This window comes from Mastomys coucha, unplaced genomic scaffold (genome assembly GCF_008632895.1).
Source record: "Mastomys coucha isolate ucsf_1 unplaced genomic scaffold, UCSF_Mcou_1 pScaffold1, whole genome shotgun sequence".
Lineage (NCBI taxonomy): Eukaryota > Metazoa > Chordata > Mammalia > Rodentia > Muridae > Mastomys > Mastomys coucha.
In genome coordinates this window covers 60,027,029-60,048,247 of record NW_022196891.1, presented here as the reverse complement: position 1 = coordinate 60,048,247, position 21,219 = coordinate 60,027,029, and the positions used below count along the sequence as shown (strand labels likewise).

Below are 21,219 nucleotides of genomic sequence, written 5' to 3'. Positions count from 1 at the left end.
TACTCTATAGCCCAGGCTAGTCCAGAACACACCATGAAGCCCAGGATGGCTTCAAAATCAGGGAAACCTTCCTACTTCAGTGTTCATAGAGCAGGGGTTACAGGTGTGAGCCATCACACCTGGCTCTCTCAGCTTCTTGTGGTAGAAACACCCACATTTCCAGTATTTCACACTAATGTCATTTTAAGGCCTCAAGATTATGCAAGATCAAAAGGGACAAAGCGATAAACTGGGATTGAAGCCATCGCTGCTGTAAAGTCCTCAGTCCCATGCCAACAGCGCTTCCTCAGAAGCAACAAATTTAAATACAAACAACTACATATATAAGTAGTTAAATAATACTTAATGTACTTAATTGTACTTAATGTTTTAAAATTAAGATTAAAATTAAAATTTTATAATTCTATGTTTTATAATTATTTCTTTAAAAGTGGAATACTTTATTAAAGAAGATTGACATTTGGAGTCTTTTTAAGAAAAAAAAAAAACAACACTTCATCTTCACTAACAGACACTGAGTGAGAGGAGACTTCCACACCAAGCAGTGGAGCTAATAATGACTTGGTTACAAGACAAAGAATGGGGTCAGCTCTGCTAATGGAGGAAACATCCATCCCTGAAGCACCAGCTGCTGGGCCTGAGACCGCTCCTTGGCCCATCTGAATCATCAGTTCAGATGCTGTGCCCAGGAACTGACGAGCACAGAGTCCATTCTCCATAGTATGCAACAAACTGTAAACTCCAGCAATTATATTTAGATGTTTAGGCTATCACTTAATCTTCCTTCCACCTTTTCAAATTTCTTTCCATTCTAAACATTTTGTCTGTTAGTATTAACCATTGTAGAATTAAATAAAGAAAATTCCAAATTGTTTTACACATTTTGAATTAAAATGATCACAAAAAGTATTATCTGTTATATAGGTCCATTCTCCCCCCACCCCCAATCCTGGCCACCCCTGTGAACTCTTCTCACTTGAGATGTCCATGTGAACAAGTTCCTGTGGTCTCTGCCTTTCCCCTGCACATCAGGAGGCATCTTCACTGTGACTTGTTCAAACAATATTAAGAGGCCGACACTCTTTACAATGAACACATCTTGTTATAAGAGCAGACTGGGGTCAATGGTGGCCCTAGGCATCAGTTACTGACTGATTATGTGAGGTAACCTTTGCTCCTGATAACGGGCTACTTACTGACCCTGGCTGTTTGAACATTTGTAACATCTACCTCCTTAGGAATGTCAGAGAACATGAGAATACAACATTAGAGGAACATGACTGTGCTAACCTCAGCACTTCTGGCTCAGGGTTAGTTAAAATTAAAGAGAGAAAACCACTAAAAAAATTAAGTCAAGAAAAAAATTACCTGCAGATTTCACTTACTCACATCAGAATTAGTCCCTTTTTATTGTAGTCTAACTGACAACCAACTGGACCAAGACTGAGAGCTACAAATTGCTCGTTTTCAAACTCCAATGACATTCTCCAATAATTTTATTATCTCCAGTTTTATGGTACCATATTATGATTTTCACACTGTTTAAATTTCCCATTTTCAAAATCCAAATACCAAAAAAATTACCACGTATTTTCGTATACAGTCAGAATATGTTTACTGGAATGTTTTCAGGTAGAGCTGAAGGCAGAAACATTTACAACACTTAGCTTTTGTTAATCCATAAATGTGGAAATTGCCTGCAAAGCAACTACAATATGAAAAGAATGACATTCTTGCAAATTCTGATAGGATGGTTATGCATCTCTTGCAGCAGAAAGTCAGGACTCTAAATGGGCTTCCTGATCACCAGACTGACTTTCACTTTGATGCAATAATATTTTTAATGCAACTAAAACACAAGTATGGGTATTGTCATCAGTGTTTAACTATATATACAAATAACAAACTGGCAAGTATCTAGTTTCAAATTAGATCCTTGGAATGAAGCAAAACAGAGTTATTTTTGCATCAAATATAATTATTCAAAACATATTTTGTTAGTTGGAAAGATGATAATTAGATATTCACAATGCTCCAATTTGAATTGGTACTTGCCTTTTAGTTTCTTGAAAAAGAAAAATTGTAAGTTATATACATAGGTTTCATTTAAATTATGCAGCAATCTTTAAATATTATTGTCCCAGATCTTGTTTAATGAGGATCTCTGTCATCAAATCAAGTACGGAATTTCACAACTATAAGAACTGTAAGAGAAAAAAGTAAAACAAAAAAAAAAAAAAGAAGAAGAAGAAAGAAAGAAAAGAAAAGAAAGAAAAAAATGCATCAAAATCAGAACCATATTACAGCCGAGTTAGAAGCACAACCCTAAGTGTAGGTTTTGGCCACAAAAGGAGAAATGAGGGCCAGACTCTGATCTAAAATAACAACTATGAAATAAGAAGAATGCAAAGATATCATAACCCGGTTGTCTAACACTGGCCTCTTGAGCAAATAAACCATGACAAAACAGTAGCCCGTAGCTTCTAAAATATTATTACTATATTTAACAATATAAAAAAAATAATGCATACAATATTTATTAGAAATAACTAATATGATCTTAGCTTTTGAAAATCATGCTTACATAATCACAGGAAAAGACTAAAAGCATATACTTTTATTAATCTAGGTATATTAGTATAATAATTATATTGACAGCAGCTAGCGCCATAGTGAGAGTACAGTGGCCTGTGGGCCTGTTTATGCTCATCTATATCTTGCATGGTATCCATCTTTTTATCTGTTCTACCAAGTTATCATGAATGAATATAGTGAATATTGAGCAATATTCCTAGGAAAAATACAGGATTAAGTTTCCATGAGCCTCTGGCTACTATACTTATTAATACATAATCTTGTTTTAAGTGCTTCTATTAAAAGACATCATGTTTAATAGATATATTAATTTAAAAATTACTGTGAAGTCAAGGCCAGTAGCACTGTAGCTTATCCTTGAACACTACCTAGCCTGTATTTTTTCTGTTAAGGTGTATCACAGTCAGCTGACACTAAGTAATGGGGACAGCATTTCTAGATTATCCTTGAGGTCCATTTCAAACCATAAAGTCAATATATGTGTGGACCATGCAGCCTACAAAAAAGACATTGGTTATGTAATGAAAGCTGAAATAAAAAGGCAGATCTCCATTTGACCCCAGCTAGAAACCTATGGGTCAAGGGAGTCAAAATCCTTCTTGATCTGAACGCATCTGCACATGACTATGGGTAACATGAGCATTAACACAGGGGTTACAAATACACTTCAACTAGAAAACAAATTCACACAACAGCCTACATAATAAGACTAGATTGTATTTCTTTATAAAATTCTCTTTAAGTTTAAAAAATAGTCTTAAAATTTTTTCAATTTTTCTAGTTTCAATTTTCTAGTTCTTCATAAAATCTCTGTAAATATGAGACCTTGAAGAAAGCTACTTACAAAAAATGATCTGACTTTGAAAAGAATATTAAAGAAAACCAGAAAATGAGTTATACTTTCAGAATTAAGTTCAAATCTTTATGCACACATATAAAATCATCTGGAGAAATTAACTGGGTTTGTTTCTCGAATACAACAATAAACAGAAAATTGTATTTTGGTCCCAAGTATAACACTTACCAGATTTAGCCTTAAAAAAAAAAACAAAAACAAAAACAACAAAAACAACCAACCCAGCTGTGTCTGGGGTGTTTGGGGGTGTTCTGGGGGACAGAAGAGGGAATTTAACAAAAGATATAGACTCCCCACAGAAATGCACCCATGATAGTCACACAGGAGGTTAGACATTTTAAAAGCATTTTTCAGAGATTGATAGATTCTAGGTAAAGGTTGGCTCCTTAGTCAAGTCATTATTCAGCATTGACATTTCATACATTAGGTTAACTAAAATTAAAAGGAATTAAACTGATTTTAACATAATACCCTAGCCAGAGGCCAACCTGGCTACACAGTGGCATCTAGGACAGCCTGGGCTACATAGTGAGACTATGTCTCTGGAAAAAAAAAAATCAAGACCAAATCAAACCCTTAGTCTTACAAACACAATAGCCCAAGAAACATCCAATAAATACTTACTGATAATCATGAGCAAAAGGATAGCTGCAGCCAAAGCCATGATGGCTTTTATCTAGAACACACAAAAAGGCAAATGAAGATTTCACTTGCTAATACATAACAAGACCATCTGTTGTGCTGCTTACTATTCCATACGACCTTATTAATAAACAGGCACATTCACGGAAGGGTGTCCAGCTTGCTATTTCTCACATGAACATGATGGCTGTTCTGTATTCTTTTATCTTTTCTTTTTTTGTTTGTTTCTTTGTTTGTTTGTTTGTTTTGAGACAGGGTTTCTCTGTGTAGCCCTGGCTGTCCTGGAACTCACTCTGTAGACCAGGCTGGCCGTGAACTCAGAAATCCGCCTGCCTCTGCCTCCCAAGTGCTGGGATTAAAGGTATGCGCCACTGCCCAGCCCTGTATTCTTTTGTAAATAGCCAAAATTGTTGTGTTGGATGTTACTACATAAGGCTATACTATGCAATAAGCAGCCACAATTGAAGCCTTCCCAGGGCTGGCCCTATTTCTAATGTGAAACACAAAATTGTACTTTCTGCAATTCTGCTCAGGACTGGGTGAAAACCCACAGGCAGCTAGTCCATGTATTATTTATGTAAATAGCCCTGTCTTATCTGTAGAGTTATGTTCTTTATAAATGTGCCCTTGCCGCATGAATGCCTGAACCCAAGGATCATACCAAATCCTCTACATGGAGTTGTCCCTATGAAGGCAACCTATGATAACAAAATTGATAAATTATATAGAAGAGACTAATAGCCAACAGCAAAATGGAACGAGTGTATAGTAAGGCAAAGTGAATTTGGTGTTTCTCTTCCAAGAGCCATGATAAATAGTTGGTTTCCCCAACTGCAGCTCACTGTGAGTAAGCAACAATATGGACAATATGGCAAACAACCATGGACCAGGGACTATCAATATGGCAGCAGGCTTCATAGGGGACAGTTATACATGGCAGCAGTCTTCAGGAAGGATGGTTACGCATGGCTGCAGGAGCCATGGCAGTTTTCCATGAGTACCCAAGCGTTGTTTTCTAACCTTACTTCCTTTACAATGTTTTAATCTCCATTTTTTTAAAGATTTATTTACTATTATACATAAGTACACTGTAGTTGTCTTCAGACGTACCAGAAGAGGGCGTCAGATCTCACTACGGGTGGTTGTGAGCTACCATGTGGTTGCTGGAATTTGAACTCAGGACCTATGGAAGAGCAGTCAGTGCTCTCACCGCTGAGCCATCTCGCCAGCCCATTTTTTTTTTTTTTTTTTTTTTTTTTTTTTTTTTTTTTTTTTTTTTTTTGGTTTTTCGAGACAGGGTTTCTCTGTATAGCCCTGGCTGTTCTGGAACTCACTCTATAGACCAGGCTGGCCTCAAACTCAGAAATTCACCTGCCTTGGCCTCCCAAGTGCTGTGATTAAAGGCGTGCGCCACCAACGCCCGGCTCACCAGCCCATTTTTAAGAGTCTATTTTTCTTATGAATAACTATACTTACATAACTTGAGAGTATTGTACAGTCTCAAAGGAGAAACAGAAGCCTTAATTAAGATCATGTTTCACTCAACTGCTTGACAGATTAAGCTCATATTATCTTTCTACATGGAATTGCCACAATCACCATTCCATTGCTTTTTAAATTCACACATTATATAAACTAATTTTATTTCCTTGATGAATCAAAAGCCCTACTTTTATCAAACATTTGCATCACTAAAAATGGCTGCATCTGCCAGGTATCAGTGACCACCATGCCTGTAATCCCAACACTAGGAAGGCAGAGAACTCACTGGACATCTCTGAGCTAGGCCAGCCAGTCTTAAAAACAAAGTCACTGATGCTAGTGGATCAGCGCATAAAAATATACTAGACCATGAAAGTGTTAAGTCCAGTGTGAGCCTCCACAGCTTCAGAGTGGCTGTTCTAACTAGATAGAAGGTCATCAAGATACATTGGTTAATTTTTGTGTGTGATTTTTTTATTTCCAAGATTTTATACAGTTCATTTCAAAAATTCAGAATATTAAATATTATAAAGAGCTGATTCATTCTAGTGACAGTTATAAATAGAAACAGGAATTAAATGTTTTAAACATAACATGGCTGCTAACACTTCATGACATTGCAGCCATGACACCAACGAAGTCACCCAAGGAATACATAAAAAGCTTTGCAATTTAGATATAAAAGCCCAAGTCTTTAATTATAACTTAAAAATATAAAAAGTATTGGACCTGAGTTTATATTACACTAAAAATTACTTCAATTCTTTATTTAACCTAGAAATATTTTCTAAATAATATGGAATTTAAGAGTAGCTTTTCTAAAATATACATTAATTTGTCCTATTACTATAAAATTACTAGGCTGAACTTTACAAAATTTAAATGGAAATGTCAACAAAAGTATAAACAACTTGTATTGAATAGAGTGTTCTTCCTGGGGTTATAATTTGGGGTAGGTACCATCTATCTAAAACTGTCATAGACAAACACATTTCCGTCACTGCTCAGAGCTCCTTCATCATCAGCTATTAGCCTATTACCACCCACACCCTTTTACCAGTGGCAGCCTCTGATGTCGTTTTTCCCACCTCCTTTTTTACAATAGCCTCCCTAAATCACTACAATGAAAGCCAATCATTGGTGGGAGGCATGGGGAACCTCCCCAGACGAACAGGAGCACAGTGACTAACAGTATAGGATGAGACTGAGGAAACAACCTTAGAAAGGAGTAAGTAGGAGGTCCCTGCTACCTATACAGTGTTGTTTATCACATGCTTCATGCTATTAGTGGTCCACAACGTTAAACTAAGTCCTTAGGATTTTTAAATCTCTTTAAAACATTAGAGGAGGAGCCAAAGAAGAAGAAATTAAAGAAAATACAAAATTTATTCTCTGAAGCAAACAAAAATAAATGGAAAAAAGTTCATTATGAAGGGAACAATGAAACTTGTCTTTCTTCACTTCTATTTCTGGGAACAGAATATTTAACAGGTAATCAGACAAAACTCAGTAAATCCAAGACATCTCTTGGGAGAGATTCTTAACATATAGCAAAGTCGGGCTTAGAAAATTATTGCTGAACCCTAAAATTAGGGGTTAAAAACAGTAAGTCCATGTTTAAGGATAATAAAAACATATACCTAGATTCAAGAGGAAAAAGGAAAGACTTGCTCTCATAACATAATTTTTTTGATAAAATCTTAAAAGATTTTTTTTATGATTGTTCGTTCATATTTAAGAGGAAAATTCATTTCTACAGAAATATTAGTATTTAGTGATTCCATTTGCCCTTATTAAAATTTAATAATGAAGAAATCAAATGAGACTTTTTCATTAATCTTTTGTTAGGAGAGTCTCTGGTATACAAACTGCTACTGTTTTTCCCACTATGAAAAAAAAAAGCCACACTTTTCTCAAGTTTTCATTCTATTAAGAAAACAAAAAACAAAACACCAATCCAAACCCACTGTGTCCATAGTGAGCTGCTCTCCTAGAGCTAGGAAGAAGTGGAAGTGGGTCTAAGAAGGGCAGCGTGTTTGTCACCATGTGTCCCGATGCTGACCTGCTCCCTACCAACGTGGGCACTTTCATGGAGAGCTGGGCGCACCCTTTCAGGCGCTGCTCTGTTCCTTTCCATTTCCCAGGTGAGCTGCCTCCTCTCTTCACAACTTCTCTGGCCCTCCCTCTCCCCCCATTTACTTACTTTGCATCCTCGCCACCACATTTGCCTTCGAAGCTGTTTGGATCTATTGCTGAAAGCAGTTGCATTATCCGATAAGCTTTCTGTATCACACAGAGGGTGGAGAGAATTATTAAATGACATAACAGCATTCATTTATATAGTCATACAAAGATAAACTTTAATTTCTACTTCTTCCCACAAAGTCTATTAGTCTACATTAAAAGCCAAAGGAGAACACAGTGGAAGGTGAGTTTGTTCAACCGTCCCACCCCATCCTGACACCCACTCAAGATTTCCAGAATCCTTCTTAGGGTCTCTGCTTATACACAAACTTAATCCTGGTAAGAAAATAGAGTTTAAAAATAAGAATAGTTGGGAGAGGCAAGATGGACACGAAGCCTGATGACCTAGGTTTCGTATATAGGGACTCACGTGATGGAAGGCCAGAGCCAACTCCCTGACTCCTACATGTACACATGTATACGTGCTCCCATGCAAACACATGCACACAATTAATGTAATAAAAGTTTTTAAAATTAGGGGCTATGGTTGCTGCTCATGGACAGATCCCTGATGGTACACACTACATCCCAGCACCAGAAACAAAATAAATACTTTGGCACATCTCTAGAAAAGATATACACACAGAAAAAAAAATTTAATTTTTAGAAAACAAAGATAACTGATTTTGAGTGAAAAAAATCAGGCTAATCTATCAAGAATGAATCTGGCATGCAGCTATTCACCATTAACACAGCAAGAAGGGCTAATACGTGCCAAGAACCATTACAGGCTCAACAAGTAACATCTAACTGTAAGCAAACATTGCTAAGTTTCCAGGGAAACCTCAATATGTGAGGTCCAAATATGTGCTAGGAATCATGGACAGAGACTAACATCTGCGGAAAACACTACCTAAGTTCCAGGGAAGACAAAGTAAAAATAGCAGGCAAGTTTGAAAGGAGTACTGAACAAATGGATTACATTTTAACATCTTGACATCCTAAGAAACACAAAGCTTATTAATATGACAGGGCAAGAGGAAAGAGAGGATTTAACTTTTTGGCAACGAAGTTTTAAACTCTCCATTCTTTTCTGAGTAAGAAGTAAACAGTACAGTAAGACCATTCACATTAATGGGTAGAAATTAAGCCACGGAAATCAAGCTTAAGAACTGAATGTTAATCTCTGAAGCCAAGATTCCTAAACACTGGCAAGACAAACGGAAGGCATGCATTAGCTACACACAGTCACAACAACAAGAAGCGGGCAAGTGGCTGTACCTGATTTGTCCTGTAGTTCATCTAGCCTTTCTCCTCTTTCAATTACCTTTGTAATATTCTCTTGCATTACATCAATAACTTCATCCACCTGATTCTGAACACTAGTTTGAAAAAAGGTAACATTTTAGAAATACCCACACTTTTAGAACTTTTACTAGATGTGACAAATATAGTTCTCAGAGAACCAAGAGTTGTTATTAAACTATAAAATTCTGGGTCTGAATGTCCAAGTAATTAAGGACAAAGGATACACTTTAAAGTAATACTTAACTGAAAGCTTATTTTTAGTCTTGATTCTATCTTGAATCACAGGCAAACCAGACATTGACAGAATGCTCAGTGTGACTAAATGTTTTATTTCTTGTCAGTGAACTGATGAATAGGTAGTAAAACCAGTAATCACAATCCACCTTCCTTTGTAACACATTTCAACCAGAAGACTTACCACGATGCTTGATCAGGTTTACTGAAGGCTAAGGAAAAAGACCTAGTTTCTAAAATGTAAATGTACAGCACCCCTGTGAGGCACTGGATACCCAATGGATGTAACTCTTCAGTGCTTATTAGTTTTCTCTTGAGCATAAGCAAGATTCAAGACAACTTGGAGCACCCAGGAATATTGGGAAATACCCACCAATAGGCAAAAATAAATAAAGCAATTCAGTCTTTAAATGAAGATGTTTTCCTCCTTGTGTGATGGGAGCCTCCTCTAATTAAACTCAGGCTGTTCAATGAACACTGAAACAAACTTAAGAATTAGTCAGATGTTCTCTCCTATCTACTGTTATTTAGGAGTTATCTCCTGTAAAGACACAGACATACCTGCATGTCTAGTATTCCTCTGATGTTCTAACTACAGACAAATATCTATCTTAAATTACTTTATAGGCTGGAGAGATGGCTCAGCAGTTAAGAGCACTGACTGCTCTTCCAAAGGTCCTGAGTCCAAATCCTAGCAACCACATGGTGGCTCACAACCATCTGTGTAATGGGATCTGACCCCCTCTTCTGGAGTGTCTGAAGACAGCTACAGTGTACTTACATATAATAAATAAATAAATCTTTAGAAAATTACTTTATATAATAAGAAATAGTTAAATAAGAATTATTAAATAAAAAATATATAAAAAAAATAAATAAAGTGAATCTCTGGTCCTTAAAACTAAGAAAATGTTTAAAGCGCAATGACACAGAAACCCACACATATTTAAGCAAATAAAAATATGCACTTGTCTTTTCGTGTGTGTGTGTGTGTGTGTGTGTGTGTGTGTGAGACAGAGAAAGACAGAGAGATCATCTAGGCTTTTAAAAAAAGTCCTAATATACACCTCCTTTCTGTCCTTTCCTACACTATTCCCTGCAAATTAACCCAGTTATATGCAATTATGAAAAAGAATTCTATCCTTTATTTGAGCTAGTCAAAGTGGGTGCTTTAAAAACAAAGTGAGGGTCTCAAACTCAGAACTTATGTAGCTGAGGACAAGCCTGGACTCCATCCCACCTGTCCACTACTGGGTTGCAGGTGAGTGTCCTGATGTGCAGGGTTACATTTAACTTTTCTCCCAGGAACTTCCACATTGATCTCTGTATTGGCTGGAGTAATTTACATTTCTACCAGCTGTATGTCAGGATTCCTTTTTTCCTGAATTCTCTTCAATATGTTGTTTCTTTTCCTTAGCAACAGCCATTCTGACTAGTGTGAAGGAACCCCCACCGCTGCTCCTCAGCCAACCCCCCCAACCCATAGACAAGGTTTCTCTGTTCAGCTCCGTCTGTCCTAGAGCTCACTCTGTAGACCAGGTTGGCCTCCAACTCAGAGATCCACCTGTCTCGGCCTTCTGAGAGTGGGTATAATGACAAGAGCCACCAGTGCCTGGCTGATGTAAAATCTTAAAATAGTCTTAATTTATATTTCCTTGATAGCTGAAGATGGTGTACATTTCTTTTGGGAATGTATTGGCCATGTGCACTTTTTCACAAGTAACTAGATCACCTGCCTTTTGCTATTCATTCTTTATTTAATGTGGATACTAATCCCATATTGGGTGAGCAGCTGGCAAAGATCTTCTCCCATCCTGTTCTTCACTCTGTTCTGCTGCTGCACAGCTCTTTAGTTTGATGCAAAGCCATTAGTCCTATCTTACTATGCACATGTTCCCACTGTGCTTTTCTCTTGTAGTTCCAAAGTCTCAGGTTTCACCCCAAAATCTTTAGACTCATTTTTGAACTGACTTTTGTGCATAGTAGGAGAGCGGGATCTAGTTTCAGTCTTTCTCAGACAGATATCAGCATCCCCAGCATCATTTATTAAAGAGGAAGCCATTTCTCTAGCGCATGTTTTAACACCTTTATTAAGAATGGGACGGATGTGACGTGTAGGATTATTTTCTCTCTGGGTCTTGTATTCCATTGATCTCTATGTGTCTGTTTTTGTGTCAGTGCAATGGTGTTCTATTACTATGGCTCTGTACTACAGTTTGAAGTTATGAATTCATAAACTTAACTAAAGATGGGAAAGACCCTATGCTGAAAACTCTAAAGCCTGGAAGAAGAGCTGTAGAAAACACCAAACAAAAAGTAGACTCCCTGTGTTCAGAGATTACTTGCTGTATTACCAAAGGCAGTCTACAGAGCCAGTTCAATTCCCATCAAAATTCCAATGACATTCTTCACAAAAATGGAAAAAACATTTCTAAATTCAAATGGAAATAAAGAAGCTAAATATCCAAAGTAATTGTGAGGGTAAAGACGGATTGGGGGCGTGTGTGGCAGCTCAAGAGATGGCTCAGCAGTTAAGAGCACTTGTTTTTGCAAAAGACCCAGTTTTTATTCCCATCCCAACTTAGTGGCTCGCAACTATCCCTAACTTCAGTTCCAGGGGATCTAACACCCTCTTCTGAATTCTGCAAGCACTAGTTATGCATATGGTCCATACATATTCATGCAGGCAAAACACTCACACACATACATTTTTTAAAATATATATTTAAAATTTTTAGAAAAGAATGAGTTGGGCACAGTAAAGGAGATACTGGATTTATCTAGAGAATATATGTAAGAGGAAGGATTATTTCAACAACTGGGTGAATTGGATATGGCTCAAAGAACTGGGAACAGCAAAGGGAATAAGACTGTTAGATCTGGAAGCTATGCAGCTAAGTGGGAGAAAGATATGGCCACAGCTAAAAGAAAATGAAGAACTTAACAGCTTAACAGAAGAGGTGAAACAGCTTCACGGCCTTTGGATCATATGGGAATAGAAAAGGTCATCAGACACACAAAGAGGAGGAGGTTTGACTTCTTAAGCAGAGTGTGAAGCATCTGTGTTCTGCAAGGTCTCTATTCTAACGACTGCCAGGGATGCAGACGGTGTACAGAGTGCTCAGTTCTACACCCAGGGAGAGCTGCCCTGCAGTTGAGCCTGTCACTTACTCTGCATGTATGCTGCTTGCAAGGAAGGCTTTCTATTTTCTCACCTTTAAAATGAGGATGATAATTTGTCTCACTTGTGAGAATTAAATGCGGTAGTCTTTCAAACACTTTACACAGCACGCAATACTTAGACATGTACTTGATAATGTCAATGCTCTTCCATTTAAAAAAAAAAAATCCATGTTCTGCAACACATACATTCTTCCTTATTTTATAGAGAAAACATTTATTTTCCATTAATACCCCCATCTTGTGGTCTTTTAAGGTACTGTTGACAAAAAGAGGGTTTGTTTGGTTTTTTTGGTTGTTTTTAATTATGTATTTTATGTATATCCAAACAATTATGTAAATCCAAACAATGTTGCTGGTCTATATAGCTGAGAATTCTCTACTGAATTATTATAAATTAAGTGGTAACAATGCATCTTAGGTGAATAAAATGACCAATTTTGGTGTACTGTCAGGGAGTTTTCCTTAAGCTTGTGACATGGCTAGTGTGTCACATTATGTACACACTGGTGAGTCATATCATGTGGGATTAGTGTTCCTGAGGCTCAATTTGCTCATTTGATGACTGACTTCTAACTAAATCCAGCCAGCCTTCAGCTCTAGAGTAAGAACCACTATATCATTCAATGATTCCTTTTTATTCAAAAATTCTGATTGTTAAAGTTACAGTAGTAGTTTCCATTGCACACCATTTGTGTGTGGCTCTAAAGACACACTGGGCCATATTCTATATTAGGTTCACTTCTGCAGAAGCATTTCAGATGGAAACAAAGTATACTGGCTGAACAGAAAACCCAGATGTGGCCGGGCGGTGGTGGCGCACGCCTTTAATCCCAGCACTTGGGAGGCAGAGGCAGGCGGATTTCTGAGTTCGAGGCCAGCCTGGTCTACAGAGTGAGTTCCAGGACAGCCAGGGCTACGCAGAGAAACCCTGTCTCGAAAAACCATAAAAAAAAAAAAAAGAAAACCCAGATGTGTCTCTAGATTGCTCTACTCCACTGACACTTTAGATATGAGACACAGAAAGATGATGTGGATGATGTGGATGGATAGTCATTCTGGCTCAACAATTACAGTCACCCTTGCAGGCATACTTACTTATACGTATGCAGACTGCCCTGTGAATCCACTAAAACCCTAAGATGATGGCTTGTGAGGCCAGCTTCACTCCGCTCCATGTGGATTTTACAAGGCCATCATTATACAGTCTCTTTAAGCTTCCAGGTACTGATGAAGTACGCTGTTTCTGCAGGCTACACATGTAGACTATAAAATCTACTTAGCTGAAATCTAGCAACAATTCCCTTGTAACACAGTATTCTACAACTGGAATTGAAATTACTGGCTCCTTTTGGTATTATCGCTGCAGTGTGAGACAATGGTGCAGGAAACTACCACCTTTGGCCACTCTTTCTTTTCCTATATAATATGAATCTAAAGGCATTTTGGGCCATATGATTTCTGCTATGCTATTGTAGTTAATATGAACACAAATGGATATAGTCTCTATTCTAAGAAAAACAACTTTGTTTATAAAAACAATAGGCAGATCTGTTCACAGACTATAGTCTGATAGCTGTCATCTACATAGAACTATGACAATCATTTAAACAAATGAGTATGTAAGAACTTACTGCTTAATCTTATCATTTCTAGGTCCAAATCTAGGTCCAGATGGTCCCCGTCTGAAAATAAAACATGCAGTATACGTTAGTAATGACAGTATTTCACAAATACGAGCACAATAATTATGTGTGCCATCAAGCTAGATTCTAAATATGGATCATCATTAGTCACACAAAGCTGTATTTTACAGGTGTTGGTAGAACTGAATGCTACATAATCTTGTGTAGACTTCATGGTATATCTCATTGACCATAATCTAATTCTTCCAAGGGTTCAAACTTCCTGAGAAGGTACAGACTACATAATCCTGAGCTGCTTGTTTGTCTGTTTGTTTGAGATAGGGTTTCACTGTGTAGACTTGTCTGTCCTGCAGCTTGCTCTGTAGAACAAGGTGGCCTCGAACTCATAGAATCCCCCTGCTTCAGCCTCCAAAGTGCTGGGAGTAAAGACGTGCACCACTACTGCCCAGCACATAATCCTGATCCTAAGTAATACTTTTTCTGCTATACATAAAACTCTGAAACGTCATATCAATATAACTGTGACTATGACTACCTTCATGGTCAATTCTAGAACTAAAACATGTAATTCACTTTGAATTTATTCCAAAAATTTAAAAATTTAAGTGTATTTCTTGAATATCTTTCTTATAGATACCCACACAGTGAGAGGAAAATGCAAGAACACTAAGAAAATGGCTCAGTGGTTAAGAGCACTGACTGCTCTTCCAGAGTTCAATTCCCAGCAACCACATGGTGGCTCACAACCATCTGTAATGCTATCTGATGCCCTCTTCTTGTGTGTCTGAAGAGAACAACAGTATACTTATACACATAAAATAAATCTGAAAAAAAAAAGATTTAAAATAAAGGACATTAGGAAGTATTTAAGAGTCTCAAGTTCCTACTATTATCTTGTTACAGTCAAGTGTATATAACACCTTGATCCACCCTTTTCAATGTTCTAGCAATGAGAACTTCAGGATATTTTAATGATTAGTTTTCTGAAGATAGAGAATAAGGTATAAACCATAAAACTCAAAAAATAAAATCAACATAGGTTCTTATTTGCATGAAACTTTCTAAAGGAAGTGAAAGTATGCATTTCTAAGAAATTGTATTTGAAGGAAAAAAAATCAAACTATTCACTAAAATAATACCATTTATTAGTATGAAAATATCATGTTACCATAACTTCTGTAGCTTTTTCCTTTCGGTTTTCAGAGCTTCAACTAAATACTGGAGTTCCAGACCAGCATTCTATCCCAAATGATAAGTCAAAGCACAATATTTTATATTCTGAACCAGAGGAATTATAATAAATCAAGAGGAAAGCATGAAAAAGCAGTCATTAAAAAGGATGTGATGGGGCTGGCGAGATGGCTCATGGGGTAAGAGCACTGACTGCTCTTCCAAAGGTCCTGAGTTCGGATCCCAGCAACCACATGGTGGCTCACAACCACCTGTAATGAGATCGGACACACTCTTCTGGAGTGTCTGAAGACAGCTACAGTGAATTATGTCGGAGCGAGCGAGCTGGCAGAGGTCCTGAGTTCCGTTCCCAGCAGCCACACACGATGGCTAACAGCCATCTGTACAACTACAGTGTATTCATACACATAAAATAAATAAAATAAATCTAAAAAAAAAAATTTTTAAAAATGTGATGGATGAGGTAGGTAGTTACTTAAAAATAGTTATGCTAAAACCATTCCAAAGGCTGGTCATAGCAGTGCTCACCTTTAATCACAGCGTTGGGGAGGCAGAGGCAGGGGAAATCTCTGTGGTCTAACCAGTGAGTTCTAGGATAGCCAGGGCTATGTAGAGAAACCCCCAACCCAAAACTAAAGCAAACACTCCAACTGCATGTTAACTATAGAAAATTATCTCCACATGTCACCTCACATTTCAGCCCAAATGATAGATACTATTCCCATTCGTAGATTAGGATTGTAGCCTAATCAACAATCTTCATGAGCTTCAGTTTTACTTAATTTTTACTTTCTAAATTTTGAACAGTAAGGCTCAGGCAATCTCCCTCTTCCCGAGTAGCTAGAACTACAGGCACTGTCACCATACTCAGTTTCAATGAATTGTCACAAAATATTTTTTATTAGTAACAAGCAGAAAAAGAAACAAACAAAACCAAACAAACAAACCAAGAGGCTTCAGAGGAACAGTGGCTGGAAGTGGACAGACACTGCCTGCCTCAGAGGTACAGTGGCTGGAAGTGGACAGTACACTGCCTGCCTCAGAGGAACAGTGGCTGGAAGTGGACAGGACACTGCCTGCCTCAGGGGAACAGTGGCTGGAAGTGGACAGGACACTGTCTGCCTCAGAGGAACAGTGGCTGGAAGTGGACAGGATACTGCCTGCCTCACAGGAACAGTGGCTAGAAGTGGACAGACACTGCCTGCCTCAGGGGAACAGTGGCTGGAAGTGGACAGACACTGCCTGCCTCAGGGGAACAGTGGCTGGAAGTGGACAGACACTGCCTGCCTCAGGAACAGTGGCTGGAAGTGGACAGACACTGCCTGCCTCAGGAACAGTGGCCGGAAGTGGACAGATACTGCCTGCCTCCAGGTCTGTGAGATACAAATCTTGGTGCTACCAGGGCAGAGTTACGGTCTGTGACTCTAGCTACTGAGTCAGAGAGGCAAGCTAAGCTCTCTCAACATTGCCATGGCACTGGCCCTGGCCCTGGACTGAGTGCTCAGTCAGGCTGAGAGGGGGTTTCTCCTGCTGGCCTGAGGAGATGCCTCCATCTTCTCTCAGCAGCATTCTCCTTACGGATTGGCGGATTAGCATGCAGGACTTACCACACACCTGGAGCTGGCAGGGAAGGGCCTGCTGAGTAAGCTACCTTGGAACTGTTCTCAGCACTGTGGCCACGCTGAGAGGCTGAGGATAATAGCACAGGCTTGGCCCTTCATCTGTGAACTTCTAGGGCCCCGAGGAAAACAATGTACTGTGGGATCTTATGAGTCACCCTGGATGAGCTTGATATGCTCCTCATCCAGAAGATTTGAACCGGGAGGTAGAGACTCCAAGTGCTGGATATATGGAATGTTCATCACAGATTATGGGTCTGGATCCATGGCTTGCTCACTGCAGGCCATGAGTACTTCTCAGTGAAGACCTGTCCAGGACCAAGAGGAAGCAGCCTTTTAAAGTATCAGTGAACCTAAGTGAACAACTGGATGAATTCCAAATTAACCTCTTTCATGAGGCCTGCAGATGGTCAATTTGTCTTCTGTCTGTCTGTCTGTCTATCACTTTCTATCCTTTTTTTCTTTCCCTTTCCTTCTCCCACTCCTCCCTCTGTGAACTTCTAGGGCCCCGAGGAAAACACTGTTCTGAGTCACCCTGGGTGGGCTCGATATGCTCCTTATCCAGAAGATCTGAACCAGGAGTAGAGACTCCAAGTGCTGGATGTATGTATGTGACTCTAAAGGTCCCCAGTACAGTTTTCCTCAGGGCCCTTAAAGTTCACAGAGGGAAGAGAGGGAGAAGGAGAGGGAGGGAAAGAGTGAGAAAGAAAGAGTGATGGACAGAAGACCAGCTGACCATCCTGATCATGTGTCTCTACAATGCCCTGGCCAGAAGGCTCCTGCAGCAAAACTGTCCTTCCTAAACACATACCTAGCCCTGAATGAGAAATCTTTCTGACAACTACAGCAACATACCAAGGTAACTCATTAGAAAGAATAATCTTTTAATTAAATGGTTCTGGGATGATCAGCTGGTCATATGCCAGAAAAAAAAAATCCTTTATCCTTACTTCAGCAATGTACAAAATTTAACCTAAAATACCTAAAGGGTCAAAACTCAGAAGTCCAAACTATAATGTTCGTACAAGAAAACACAAATTAAATCTACTGTAATGGCATTATTTCTTCAGTATAGTATTTATGATATAAGAAGTAACAAGGAAATAAGGAAGGAGAGGAGGAGGGAGGAGTAGGAGAAGGAAAGGGAGGGAAGGAGTAAGAAAGAAAAAGACAAAGAGTGGGAGACAGACAGACAGTCAGACAGTGGCACACATCTAGAATTCCAACATTTGGAAAACAGAGGTAAGGTGATAACTGAGTCTGAGGCCAGCCTGGGCTACAGAGTGAGACCCTGTTAGAAGGATGGGAAGGAGGGTAGATGTTAAAAAAATTGATTTCAATTAAATCAAAGCTCTAGTTGTGGTGTGGTCAGGTTTGGAACACAGATATGAGTGTGCAGCAGCCTTCATGCCTAGGGGTTTGGCCAAGAGAGATTAAGGATAGAATATTACCCCAAAGCATGACCTACTGATCCACAGATGATCTCAAGATAAGCAGGCCATGTAAACGAGGCCAGCTTTAAATGTATAAAAAGATGTGTGTGGGAGGGCACGACATATAGTTTCATTTATATCAAACTCTAAGAAAACAAACTCTGCAGTGACAGAAAGGAGAGTAGCCCAGGAGAGCAACAGCTTACAAAGAGCTGCGGAAATGTTCTAGGGCAACTGTGTGCTCCTTCATTATTTTGATGATACTATACAGATTTATTTTAGCACACATCAAACCTCACAGGAACATTTTAACTAGATGTAATTCCTTGTATGTTAATTACAATCCAATAAAAAATTAACTTACAGAAAAAAGTCCTCTTCTTCATCTGAATCATCTTCCAGAAGATTTCTCTGTCAAGAAATGAAAAGGCCTGAGTTTTCAGATACAGAGGAGTTACAAAAGCTCAGAGGCAAGTTCTAGGCTGCTGACATTTTTCAAAAACAAGCTTCCAGAAAAAGAACACAGTAAATTGCAGATGCCTCTGTGGCAGCTAGAAGAAATGGAACATTGTTGATCTGCCAGAGAAAATGCTTTTAATCCTATCACCCCCCTGCCTCCACCCTCTCTGTTGGCAGCACTGAATTGTGAAGTCCAAGGGCTACCCCAGAATTAGTACAGGGGGTGATCTCAGAGCAGAGATAAAGGCTTTTCTAGATATTTACCCTCAAATAGTCATGCTAATTTCCAACAAGGTAACTTTACAGTTTCACATTATCAAACAGGAAGTCTCCCTTGAAATGAAGACGGTGCTACATCTCCCTAAAGAAGAGCATGAGGTCCTAACAGGAGGTAAAAAGTAAGCAAAATCTAGACCTTCAGACACAGATATATTTTGTAGGCAGAGTAATGGTGCCCCAAAGATATCCAAGTCCCAATACCAAAACCTGTGACTGTTAACCTGTGAGGTGAAAGAGCCTTGGTAGGGGTAACTGAGGAGTCTAAAGGTCCTTACTGATTTTTCATTTAAGCCACAATGAAGGAAAATGGTTTTTCCAAGAGAGGAGGGAGGCAGGAAAGAGACCCTACCAGACTGAGACTAAAGACGGGGGAGGGGTGAATCAAAAGAGGCAGGTAGCCTCTAGAAGCTTTTCTCAAAGAGCAATTTCCTCCCAAGAGAATACAGGATAGTAGCTTTGTCATGCTTTAACTTTGTGACAATTTGCTTCTGCAGAAACGGGAAGTGAATCACATATGTATCTTTTCTGAGGATACTGCTCCTCCAAGAATTAGACCAGCCACAAAGAATGGTCTTAAGACACAGATGGATCTAATCAAAAGTAATCAAAGGCACAGCCACATCTGAATGTCTGATGAGGCCTGGGGTGTAGGGGGTGGCTCAGTAGGTAGAGCACTTGCTTCATAAGCACGAGGACCTGAGTTTAGATGCTCAGCATCCACGTTAAAGAGCCAGGTGTGGCATCATGCATCTCTCTGCATGTAGTGCTGACGTATGGAAGCAGGAGAATCCTTTGTGCTGGTCTCTGGCCAGTAGCCTACTCAGTCAGCCAGTGCCAGGGTCAGCGAGAGACCTTGTCTCAAAACTAAGGTGGAGGGCAGCAGAGGAAGAGACCTAATGCTGACATGTGGTTTTCACACTCACACATACAGGTGAGCACACAAATATTAAAATAAATGACAATAATGTCATTGTGGACATCAAGTTAATAAAAAGTATAACATAAAAGAAGTCTCCAAGAGAGCTTAAGCCTGTCCTATTGCCGGGCAGTGGTGGTGCATGCCTTTAATCCCAGCACTTGAGAAACAGAGGCAGGTGGACTGACTTTTGAGTTCAAGGCCAGCCTGGTCTATAGAGTAAGTTCCAGGATAGCCAGGGCTACACAGAGAAACCCTGTCTCGAAAAACCAAAAAAAAAAAAAAAGACTGTCCTATTAAAGTTCTGAGACTGAGTGCAGGAGGACAATGAGAAGAAGTAGCGTGTGCTGATGTGCTCATCCTGGTGAGGAGTGAGGGCAGGAAGGGAAAGCAAAGGTACACTACTGAAGGTGAATCAGTTTATTTAAATATCAGTGCTAAAATATTCAGTTAATATTTAAAAAAGAGAGGGAAGAAGAAAGAGAGTAAGTTCACTAAGATGCCTAGAGGTGCCAAGGAAAGGTGAAAGATGAGAGGAAAAATAGCCAATCTGGCACAAGTGTGACGGAATAAAAGAAATGCATATATGTATGATAGTTGTGTGTCTACGTAGAATAATTAATATATAATATATAAGACATACTAAAGAGTAAAAAAGGAAAGCTCTATGAAATGTTCATTAACAAATACTAAGCATTTAGTATGTGAGCTGTGCTATATCTCAACCCTCAACTTACTGGGTGATCCTGAGAAAATGCCATGGAGAGAATTTAAACAGCGATGGAGCAGAAAGTGACAGGTGACTACACGGGATTTAGATTGTTGTGGAAAATCATACTGTAAAGATGAAACTTAAACTGAAGTTCACATGATAATAAAGAGTCAGCCAAAAATAAGAACAGAGTCTTCACTGCCCACAGGAAAATGGCTGGCACAGACAAAATCTGACGGTATTACTTACATTAAATGAGTGACCCTACTAAAACAAAATTTTGTAAGACCAGAATACCACAAAGTCTAGCCAATATTTTTTTTTCAAGAAATTCACCTAAAATAAATGTCAAATAAAGAATAAGGTGGGATGTGGAGAAAAGATATACTGGTAAGTTCACACATAAAGAATTTTAGTGCCAGGCGGTGGTGGCACACGCCTTTAATCCCAGCACTTGGGAGGCAGAGGCAGGCGGATTTCTGA

At 38.9% G+C, this 21,219-nt stretch overlaps 1 protein-coding gene across 3 annotated transcripts in view; it reads right to left on the bottom strand.

Annotated features, from left to right (window-relative positions):
* The window catches only part of Vamp4 (vesicle associated membrane protein 4), a 28,713-nt gene that overhangs the window by 2,222 nt on the left and 5,272 nt on the right, over window positions 1–21,219 (bottom strand). For 2 of the 3 annotated variants that reach the window (XM_031387251.1, XM_031387261.1), the window contains exons 3-8: window positions 18,735–18,781; window positions 14,116–14,166; window positions 9,041–9,141; window positions 7,779–7,858; window positions 4,076–4,127; window positions 1,487–2,204 (exon numbers count right to left, since the gene is read on the bottom strand). In XM_031387251.1, the coding sequence (XP_031243111.1) occupies window positions 2,176–2,204; window positions 4,076–4,127; window positions 7,779–7,858; window positions 9,041–9,141; window positions 14,116–14,166; window positions 18,735–18,781 (360 nt within the window). In that variant the 3' untranslated portion in view covers window positions 1,487–2,175. Of the gene's footprint in view, window positions 1–1,486; window positions 2,205–4,075; window positions 4,128–7,778; window positions 7,859–9,040; window positions 9,142–14,115; window positions 14,167–18,734; window positions 18,782–21,219 lie in introns of those variants that run through there. The other variant, XM_031387271.1, reaches the window with a different exon arrangement.